Genomic DNA, 11,206 nt, shown 5'->3' on the forward strand with positions numbered 1-11,206 from the left:
ATTGCCACATTTTTTTTTTTTGACATAGAATTGCCACATTTTGAAGTCGGTGAATGTTCCGTTTTTCAAAGTTCTTTCTATATTCCCCGAGACAAGCCAGTTCATCAAGAAGAATTCCACCCAAAAATGTTTCTATTTTCAAGTTGCGAAAACTTTTACACCGACACGGCCATGGCCACAAATGAATTGAAAGTTTCCTTCCAAAACCACCCGAACATAGAGCTTGAATGTCCCTTAGATTCGACAGGATCATAGAATTGCTCATCTACTACTCTTAGTAATTGAGGACAGTTCCCTTCCAAGCATGCCACATGTCTTCAAACCAGGCAACCCTCAGGGGATGTTTCTTCCTATAAATATGGGCACTTAGCCAACCCTAAGCCATTTCTTATATCCTACCTACCCACACCACCACTTTTACTTGGATCTGTTGGATTTTACTACCTACCCACACCAGCACATTTGCTCTCTGCTCCTCCCCCCTTGGCACCACAGGCCTTCGGTATTTCGTTGGCATCCCGGTTATCCTCAGGTACTCGATCGTGCACAAAGATGTCATCCATTAATCAATCAGTGAAATAAAGGAAAACGAAATCAGTCAAACAAACAAGGCCACTTATTTCCATTGGATCAGACGGTCATCAACCGAAATCACAATAATGTATAGAGAACATAATCAACTAAAAAAATTACACTAGTATACATAGAGCAAACATGAATCAAACGCTAGTTGAACCGAAACGGAGGAGAGCACTAGATGGAAAATTTCACGCCCTCATCATCAGCTGAAGTTCCTTTGAAGATTGCGAGCTTCCCCTTGTGTTCTAATAGCTTCAAAGCTCGCATTAGTACTGTGCGGTCAATCCCATGAAGGTCTAATGCACAGCCCAGCAGATAGAGAAAGCGAGAGATTAGTACAACATTGAAAGCACAATGAAGCACCGCAATCTTTTTCCAATGAATTTAATATAAGAGAGTGACATTGAGGAGAAAGGTACCAAGGCCAATGAAGAATGATTAATCTAATGCTTTCCCTACTCTAGTTGAGAAAGGGTTTTCTTTGATAAGCCTTCTGTTGTAGATATACTCCGGGGAAATCAAACTTCATGCTCGGACTCCACGTCCACCAAACCCCTCTTAAATGTGTGTGCGTGTGAGAGAGATGGCATAAACACTAATTAACATCTGATTATTGGACCAAAGATGAGGTATGAAATTTTGGTCAACAAGAAGCCAAAAGCTGCCAGCGAAATCAAAGTCATACACTTCATGCGTAATCATGTGTAATTGTGTAAAGGGCCATTTTCATGAGATGGTTTCAGTAATCATCGTAAATTATCTTATTACAATAAAAGCCATTTATCGTCTTGGGGGAGTAGGGCAAAGTGCATCACTTTCGGTAATCTAGAAATTTTTGCTCAACTCTGTCTATACTAAATCGGGCACAAGTACATCACTAAAACAAATATTGTAGTAAGTATATCTCTTTTAGTGAAATATGGCAGTACAGAGACACATATAAAGCCAGAACAAAATGGAAAATGATTTGATTGGTCCATAACCTACAAGTTTTTTGGATGCACCACAAGAAGTCCTCCCGTTCTTATTGACACAAGTTTTCCTTTTTGATCAAATTTGGTCTGTTTGACCTACAAGTTTTTCGGTAAATCTGTCCTCACAGATAATTTGTGCACAGATTTTATTGTGGGGTCCACCACGGGTCCCCACACAAACGATCCGAGCCTTTCATTAAATGTAAAAAAAAATTTCAAGGGTTCCCGTAAAAAATTAACTCAATCCAATAGCTATAGGTGCTTGATCTAATCATCTAATTTTTCATTACCCGAAAATCTGAATGAAAATTTAGATCATTGGATCGAGCATCTATAGGTATTATATTGAGCTTATTTTTTGTGTGGACCTTTGAAAAAATATTTTACATCTAATGAATGGCTCGGATTATTTGTGTGGGACCCGTGGTGGGCCCCACAACAAAATCTGTGCACAGATGTATGTGTGGTTAGCAAGACCCCAAGTTTTTATGGATGCAAAGTCCTCCCATTCTTATTGACGCAAGTTTTTCCTTTTGTATCAATATATGGTTTGTCTGAAAACCTTCTTCCATTCTTTTTAATTTGACCCTACAAATCACTCCAATCGAAGATCCAAAAGGCAGCCGAATGTATTATCAGCATTCAGAATCTTATTTCCAAGTGGATTGTGACTGAAAAAAAGATTCTTGTCATTTTTCTTTTTGGTGTTCTTCTGGGATGTTATTTTTGGACAGCTGCTGATTAACTCGTATTAATAGGGTCTGTATTACCTTCACAGCAATAGTAAGCAAACCGGGGTTTAAGAGGAAAGTTTAGGTTTACAGCTCACCTGTGCCACGGGATTCAGTCCCTGAACGAATTTCCTCAACTGTCATAACGCTATCTTCCAAGCCATTATCTTTCACCTAATGCAGTACTTTCAAGTAACATTAATAATAAGCAAATCACTGATGTAGCAAGCACACATGAATGGAAAACAGGTTCTAATCAAGATCACAAAGCTACTTACAAAGCGAAAAATTAAATCAGCCCATTCTTGAATGCGGTGCCAGAGGATAAGACATTTCCTATGTCCCTTGTCCATCCATTCTGCACGTCCTGTAAAGTCAAACGTAAATTTAACAAACTAAACCCTACATTTACATGCAAGAGGAGGATGGTCAACTTCATGGCACTAAAATAGGAAATCTTGGGGACATGAACAAACCTTCGGAAACTAAGGTTGAGAGAAACACTTCCCTAGCTTCATGGCTTAGAGACCCTGAATTGCCACAATGAAGTTGACATTCAGCAGCAGGTGAGGAAACGTATTTTTTCCACGGGTAATTTACAAACCAAAATGCACACATTAACCCAAATACTCTTGAAATTTGAATGGTAGAGAAAATAGAATCGAGCACAGGAGTGCAACCTGTAGTTAAAATTATTCGCATTCAGAATGTTAAAGAGCATTTGTACTATAAAACTTCATTTTACCTAAATGATTGAATGTCATCGTCCTGTCTTCCTAGTGATTTAACAGCACAACTCTTTCAGATTTTACCTCTCCATAGTAAGTAGATAAATCATAGAATATGGACCACACATACACCTTTTTCTGTATCTTAAATTTGACAAAACTTGCAGCTTCAGAACAAGCCTTGACACGTGAAGAAGACATTATACCTATCATCTGAAACCAACCTAGTACACCACAATCTCCACAACAGTTGAGCTGAGCAGAATCCTGAGGCCTCCATCAAGGAATGGGGTGGAACATTAAAATAACCACCAACATTCATGCATAATAACTTCTCGATGTAGAGCAGAATTTCAGACATTAAGTTCTCTTTATGCCAGATAGATGGCGACAAAGAAATATCTCCATTTTATGCTTTTAAATGCCTTGAAAAGCCCCATGCAGTGGTATTATACTCGGGTCATAACACAGAACTCATTTGCGTTTAGAGAACAATCAGAAATATGTTATGATTGCATGAAATAAGCAGGTAAACCAAAGCAGAGAAAGTAACAAGGAGAAAGGGCTTACTTTCAATTCCAGAATTTGTAAACAGAGGAAATCCTTCCGGTTCAACTATAAAAACCTTTTGGGTTTTACAGTAATCAAGTATGAGCTCCTTCCAAAGTTGAATCTGCTTCTCCCGCGTGTCCTTAACTGGCTGCAAGCTATACAAAGACAGAAGAAGGAATGCAAATGACCAATTTTCATTATGAAAGGTTCCAAGAGGGAAAATTTCCAAATGAGTAATTTTCATGAGACAATTATATGAGTATGTATGCAAACTCACAGTGCAGATGGAAATGAATATCTAACAAGCCAACAACACATGGAGTCGTAAAGGTATCGGATACCAATACTCAGTTTAAGAATACCCAAAGATACGTTTATCTACACTACCAAACATATCCATCCATTTTATAAGAAATGGATACTCTTCAGCTCTAGGTCACGTATCCACTCTTATGGCAATGAAAATTTGACACTTCTTGCTTAGCATTGGAGTACAAGAAGGTTACTGACTGACTCGACAATTGGCATCATATATGCACAAAATAAGTTGGTTTTGCTGGTTTGGCATTTCTCTTCATTCATATTGACACCGCATACCTCAAATCATGGGAATGAAATCTGGTGGCCTCTCAAAATTCTTGAAGAGCCAACTAGCCAAGAATGTCGCTTTTCTGGCATGAACTGTTCTGACCGCTTTTAGAGCACAGGACCATGAATTTGCATGAAAACTTCACAATGCAGCTCCAATTCTTCCAACTTTTTTTTTGGAACAAGACATTTATTAACTAACCAAAGCAATGGGAAAAGAACCCCGAGAACAAAACCACCTCCCTCCTATCTTTACAGGAGGAAACAAAGAACAAAACACCAAAAAAGGCTATACAAACTCAACCTATCCAAACGCAACAAAAGAGAAAGCTAAACTAAGGGTGCTGGAACATCCAACGAGGAAAACCCCAGGCAAGGCCCAATTTTTGATTCTCAGCAGATGCAGGGATCCTTCTCCAAGAACAGAGACGAGGACATCACCCACAACCCTACTAACCAAACTAGCAGAATCTCCACCGTGGTTCCAAAAAATACGGCCATTTCTCTCTCGCCAGATATGATAAACGTCTTCCGCTAGACAGAGCTTACACAGACTGTTTGAAAGAGGCCCCTCGGCAGTGTGAGCCTCCCTAGGTGAGAATGAAATTCATGTTTGAATACTCCCTAATGGACTAGTGATTTACAAAAGGATATGAATATACTCAATTCAATAGGTTGGGTCATTAGGCCTGGTTTCCAGCCTTAGATAATGTCACCGGTAACTTGGTAAACAAGAAATCATTGCTACCTAGCCACTTTCAATTGATACTCAAAGGATGAAACTCAGATTCTTGCCATACCAAGAGAGTTATATTTTTGCCTCATAGTGAAAGGGCAAGCTTAGTAAGTATGATAGCTTTTGAAATTGATTCGTTAAATTCACCCAGACAAGGTCGTCAAACAAGGCACATTCTTGAAGGAACTTGGTCAAAACTCAAAAGTGCAAAAAATTAAAGCTTTCCTCGTAACAAGTAGAATGAACAGCAAAATATCAACTAGATATTTATCGATGTTGAATCAAACAAGCTGATTCTAATTGGCCCACACTCTTTGGAACTCAACACGCCCAAATCCCACTCACCTGGGTCCGACTACATGGATCGGTCCTTCCCAATCAGAGCATTTTGAAAAAAGTACATATTTTTTTACTGCTCTAATGGACTCTCTAAATTGACTCCTTAGGTAGGGCTGGTAGGCACCCATGCTTGGCTCCAAAGTGGTTTATTAAATCTAGCAATCTATTCAAAAACCAAAAGGGAGGGAGAGACGAAGAGAGGTCGAGTGGAAGAGAGAAAGAGAGTGGGGACAACTTTACTTTATGTATGTAATACATCTGTTATGTATTTGTGTATACCTCAACAAACACTAAAGCTATTCCATTAGATCACTCATCCATGCACTAAATTACCACACACGCAACGCAAAATATTAGGCCAACCTTTATCATTTTAGTAGCCAAGTTTTGTTATTCCATTGAGGATGCTCTCAGCAGTATGAAAACACCCCTACCACCAGGGGGAAGAGCAAGAAAAAGCTTAGAAACTAAGTGCCACAAGGTACAAGCTGTATCGTCTCTAGATGAAGGAAATACCATATACAAACTAAAATTCGTTATAAATATCAACAGCGTGATTCAAATTCAGACAATTTCAAACATGCCCTTTATTTTTGGTTTTTCCAGTGAGCAATTACCATAACATACGGAAATAAACCCGTTTCTACAACAATATGTACTGATGTCAATCCTACAATGCACGTCTCCGGTGGATCTTTCATGTACCTAATTGCCAATAAGTATGCAGGGTGCAGCAAGTATCTCGAACTTAAAAATCAATGACCTATCAAGCAAAAGAGAGCAACAAATTACGTGAAGTACGGCGGGTAGTTGAAGAAGTTGGGCAGCTTGAATTCTCCCAATTTCTGCATCTCTCTCTACCACTTGTTTGTTTATGAATTACCTAAAATTGCATCTGCCCAACACAAGATAAAATTTTGAGGGCCAATAATTTGGCAAACAAAGAAACAGCCACAAAATTCTTCACAGCAGTCAACATACCCCAGAATTCAGATTCAATAAAGAACCAGTTTCGATTCCGAATTCATTACTACCTTATATAATCAAACTGTAACTACATTCAGGTGTAATCAAACTATAACTACAATCAGGGCTGGCCCAGGGCAGAAGCCGCCGCCAGGTTAGGCCCCCCGCCAAAATGCTAGGAGGGAGGGCACCTAGATGGTTAATAGTTTTATTTCTAGCTCCCACAAAATGTTATATTTAAGCATCTAAATTAGCCATGAAGAACAACAAAAAGAAAGAGAGATATATCACAAGAGAGAGAACCTGTCGGCTTTTGTTCGATTGAGATCAATTTCGCGGGTGAGTTTTTGAGTCTTCGGACCGATCAATTGCCAAAACCTACTAATTATCAAAACTACTTTTGAGTCGCCGCCGGAGTGCTGTCGGAGTCGCCGGAGTGTCGTCGTCGCAGAGGCGGTGGATCGATGGTGGTGGGTCAGAGGGAGAGAGGGGAGACGGAGGGGTGTTCTTAGACCATCTCCGCAGTTACTCCTGTTGTTGAGAAACTTTTTGGTATAACAGGTGTATAACTCACCAAAAATGACAGAGGCATGTTAGGTGTGGCACATTCATCTCACGTACAGGTGGGATCCATTCATCTCAGCCACATTCATCTCATATATAGGTGGGGTCCATTCCAGTAGACCATTTCAGCCACATTCATCTCATATATAAGTGAGGTCCATTCTAATGAACCCCATCTGTATATGAAATGAGTGTGGCTGAAATGTGCCATATCCGATATGTCCCTGTCCCCCTTCACAACAAAACGGACACGGGGCAAATAAAATCTGAGGATTTCAACTGTAATTTCCGCATAAGCTATTCCTCTTTCCGTACAAAGGCTTGGATCTCTTTAATTAATTTTTTCGTTTCACGTGTTTTTAACAAAAAAACAAAAACAAAAACAAAAAAAAAAATCACTAAAGACGAAAAAATGTATCAAAACAATTTTCTTTTAGAGCTTAAATATCGTTTTATTTGAATTTTTTCATCGGTCCATATTTTTTTAGATTGGGCATTTTTCATTTTTATATCTTTCAATCCATATATATATAGGGTATTTTTAGCATTATAAATTGAAAAATATAAAAAATTTCTTAAAATGTTCAGAATAGTAACATGGATACTCATTATGGAACGGAGGGAGTATTTAATTTGTTCTAAACTTATTGCGGTATTTTTTACATTTCGCAACTTTTTCGTTTAGCTTTTTATCATAATTTTTAGGGTTAATCGTTCATTTTGATGAGAATAATCGGTAAAGTATAAAAATATGAACCGATGAAAAATTTCAAATAAAACGACACTTGAGCTCTAAAAGACAGTTGTTTGATATTTTTTTTTGTCTTTATTGATTTTTTTTGGTAATAATTTTGTACTTTTTAGACTCCTCTCATCTAGACAGATGATTAATTTTAAAAATATCACGTGAATCTAACAAAAATTTAAAAGAGACTAACAAAACATACAAAATAAAAAAAAATAATTAAGTTAAAGATAACCAAGCCTTTGTACGGGAAGAAGAGTAATTTGTGCGGGAATTACAATTGAAACCCTCAAATTTTGTTTTAGATTTTGTTTGCCACGTGTCAGGTTTTTTTGTGAAGGAGGGATAGCAAGTGGGTCATTTACCCGTTATACCAAAAAGTTTCTCCTGTTCGGAACTTAAAGGCTTTGTTTGGGTCCTACGGAAAAGAAAGGGTCCCTTATTTGGTTTGAGAGAAAACAAAAAGAAAAATAACAAAACAAAGAAGAATTTTCCTCCCTACTTTCCTCCATTTTTTCATTTTCAAAAGCTAAAATTTAGAATAAAAAATGAAGAAGATTTCCTTGATTCATTTTTATTAGATCTAATTGATATATCATTGGATTAGTCTCCGATATTAGAATTAGACTAGTGCATCACCGTGCTTAAAAGCACGGCGCAACGCTTTTTAAACATAATTTAAATTAAATATCAAACACTGGTTGTTTTTGGATAAAAAAAAAAAACCACCGTTTCGAATTTTTTTGATACAACGGTTGTTTTTAACTCCATCTCATATAGGGTGAATTCCGTGTATATGTATGTCTTACCCCATATGAGAAGACATTACAAATAACCGTTAAATGAAAACCTTTGATATGATTTATCTCTTTATAACGTTCAAAATTTAAAAACAGCACGGAGAATGTGGAAGGTTGTTCTTTTTTGGGGGGGAGGGAGGAAATCACAAGAGGACTATAATATAAATAAATTTGATGAAGAGAGAGATATATCTCAATTTTGAACGTAAGATCTGATTAGTGGCAATTATGCAATTATCACTATTTGAGAGAGAAAGGAAGAGGGAGAGCCATAGTATATAAGAAAAATGTAGGTATCATCAACTAATTTTCAATCGTGGGTACATGTATATCCTAACTATACTGAATCGACTGCCATTATTAGTATCGAATCAATAGCGATTCATATAAGCTAAGTTTTTGAATCGATAATTAGGTTAAAGAAAAAATTTGCATTCCCTACTTTCCTCCCCACTTTTCTTTTCCTTCCTTTCTTCTTTTTTTTTTTCCTTTTCTCTAAGTTCCAAACAGGCTCCGAGGAAAAAAGAAAATAAAGGGAAATTAAAAAAAATTCCCTTCTCCTTCTATTATTTGGTTAAAAGAGAAAAAAAAATAAAAAATTCAAGTGTAGTGGATAATAAATTTTTCCTCTCATTTTTCAGCCATTTTCTTTTCCTTTCTTTTCATTTCCTTTGATTTCAAACAAAGCCTAATTCCAAAATCCAAGTAAAATGTTCAATTCTTTAGTCAAAAAAATCATTAGTACAGTGTCAAATTGAGTTTTAATTAAACTTTTAACCAAATTAAGGCCTATTTTGGCGAAAAAATCTAAACAGACAATTTTTTTTTTGTTCTTATTCAATCGTAATTTTTTTGCCTTTTAGATTCATCTCGTCATTACAAAGCAACAATCAAAAAAAAAAAAAAAACGACGAAAAAGTAATCAACAAAAATGCAAAATTTTTTTTTTTTGAATAAGAACAAAAACTAATCCATTTATATTATTTTTAGCTAAAATAGGCCTAAGGGGAGACATAAATTATTACTCAAATTTGGAAGACGATTTATTCCTTGCATTTACAGCTATGCTATTAATGAATCATTAGCCCCGTTTGAAAGCATCTACACCCATAAATGTCATTTTGCCTAAAAATTGGTAAGTGTGCTTCACACCATGTTAAGTATTGGCTCTTCTCTCTCTCAACACACACTGACACACACTATCAAATGGCAATTTTGCCGTATATGACAAAGAATTTGCATTTGTCAAATTTAAGATAATTTTTTGTTTATGGATGTAGCATGCAATTTGCCATTTTAGAGGAATGACAAGAAATTCTTTCATTTTTGGCATATGTTATGGATGCTCTAAGTTCTTTCACGCCAAATAAAGCTTTTACTCAAATTTCATTTAAAATTGAGTAAGGGCTTATTAGGTTCTACAGAGATATATTTATTGTTTAACAAACTTCAGCACAATACTTTTCGAAATTTCAAAACTCTGCCGCTAAAACTGCTAAATATTACACTCCGTGCATTATTTCCAATGAGTAATCTTGTTGTTCCCAAATTATTGGTGTCACGCCCTCGATTTTCAACTAAAATAATAATACATTTTCTACAAATAAGTCTCTCTCTCAACTATATATACCCTTAAATGTCATGCCAATCAAAGCAAAGAATCAAAGCTCTTCTCTCCAAATTTTTTTTTTTTTTTTTACATAAAGTCTCCCAAACGTTTACAATTAAATGGGTTTCATAATAGTCAAGGAGAAGAGTTTATACATGGCTTTACAAATATTCTAATCAAAAGGGCACAACCTTCAATTGGGAGTAAAGTACACAACATGAATTGGACTAGCTGATGAACACTTCCTTAATGATATCAATGAAGCCCTCACGAGACATCTCAATGTGCACTCCATGCAATCCAAGCTAAGTGTCATGACAAGTACCTGAAAGGATAGGGTGAGCTACACTAGCTCGTAGAGATATCCATACCTAAATTACATGCAGAAGTGAAGACAGATCACAAGGGAAAACATTTTCCAAAAGCATACTTGTTTTGTCAAAAGTGAAGCTCAAAATGTCATACTCACGCTGAAAAATATTTAACTCCATTTCTCAAACACCAACACTCTCACCCACTCACACCAATACTCTTAAAAATCTCAGTTTACCATTACGACGTTATCCAAATCAATCCTTGCTTTTTCATTTCCATTTCAATGACCTAAAGATTAATCTTAGCTCTTTAACGAAATGTTCACACTTTCTTTTCTCATACAACTAGCCAACCTCACCCCAAAATATACATGCTAGGCATGTGGAGTTAGAACATAAGGTAAGCAATAACAAGTCAAACAATATCGCACCTCAACAACAACGAAACTCACCCGTCAACCCCAAATCAATCTTCAAATCTCAAGTTTAACATCTAGTAAAAATCTCTTCACAATAAGATGTCTTTTATGAAACTCTCGCAATGCATAGCACCACAAGGTACCAAATATGCATTCACACATAACAAGATGACCACCACATATCAGGAAAACAAGCCACAATGATTTGGAGGTCTAAAAGAAGGAATGTAAAACATGTATTGACATACTAGACAATCCAAGTTACCAACTCAAACTGACATTTCAATCTTAGTATGATGCTAAATACTATGAAGATTCTCCGTTTTCACTGTCACATGTTTCGATTTCATTTCCGGGCATTAAGGACCCCGTGCGTCCTATGTCCATTCCGGCATCACACCTTTCGGTGGATCCATGGCTTTCTTGTGCACTTCCGGGCATTAGGGACCCCGTGCGTCCACTAAAATCCTTTCATTCAGTTCCGGGCTTTTAGGACCCCCGTGCGTCCACTAAAATCCTTTCATTCAATTCCGGGCTTTAAGGACCCCCGTACGTCCACTAA

The 11,206-nt window shown here is 36.8% G+C and overlaps 1 protein-coding gene across 2 annotated transcripts; it reads right to left on the bottom strand.

The window, feature by feature from the left end:
* Positions 1–598: 598 nt before the first annotated feature.
* On the bottom strand, positions 599–6,636 carry LOC131308362 (vacuolar protein sorting-associated protein 25). 2 transcript variants are annotated; one of them, XM_058335278.1, is made up of 7 exons: positions 6,497–6,636; positions 6,020–6,122; positions 3,583–3,719; positions 2,761–2,814; positions 2,563–2,651; positions 2,383–2,458; positions 599–875 (listed from the first exon to the last, which is right to left on the bottom strand). In XM_058335278.1, exons 2-7 carry the CDS (start codon positions 6,076–6,078, stop codon positions 754–756), a joined length of 537 nt encoding a protein of 178 aa, XP_058191261.1. In that variant the 5' UTR covers positions 6,079–6,122; positions 6,497–6,636; the 3' UTR covers positions 599–753. The 2 variants fall into 2 exon arrangements, with proteins under 2 accessions (XP_058191261.1, XP_058191262.1); XM_058335279.1 differs by lacking the exon at positions 599–875 and adding an exon at positions 928–1,134.
* Between the last annotated feature and the right edge of the window lie 4,570 nt (positions 6,637–11,206).

The sequence above is a fragment of the Rhododendron vialii genome, chromosome 11a (genome assembly GCF_030253575.1).
Source record: "Rhododendron vialii isolate Sample 1 chromosome 11a, ASM3025357v1".
Lineage (NCBI taxonomy): Eukaryota > Viridiplantae > Streptophyta > Magnoliopsida > Ericales > Ericaceae > Rhododendron > Rhododendron vialii.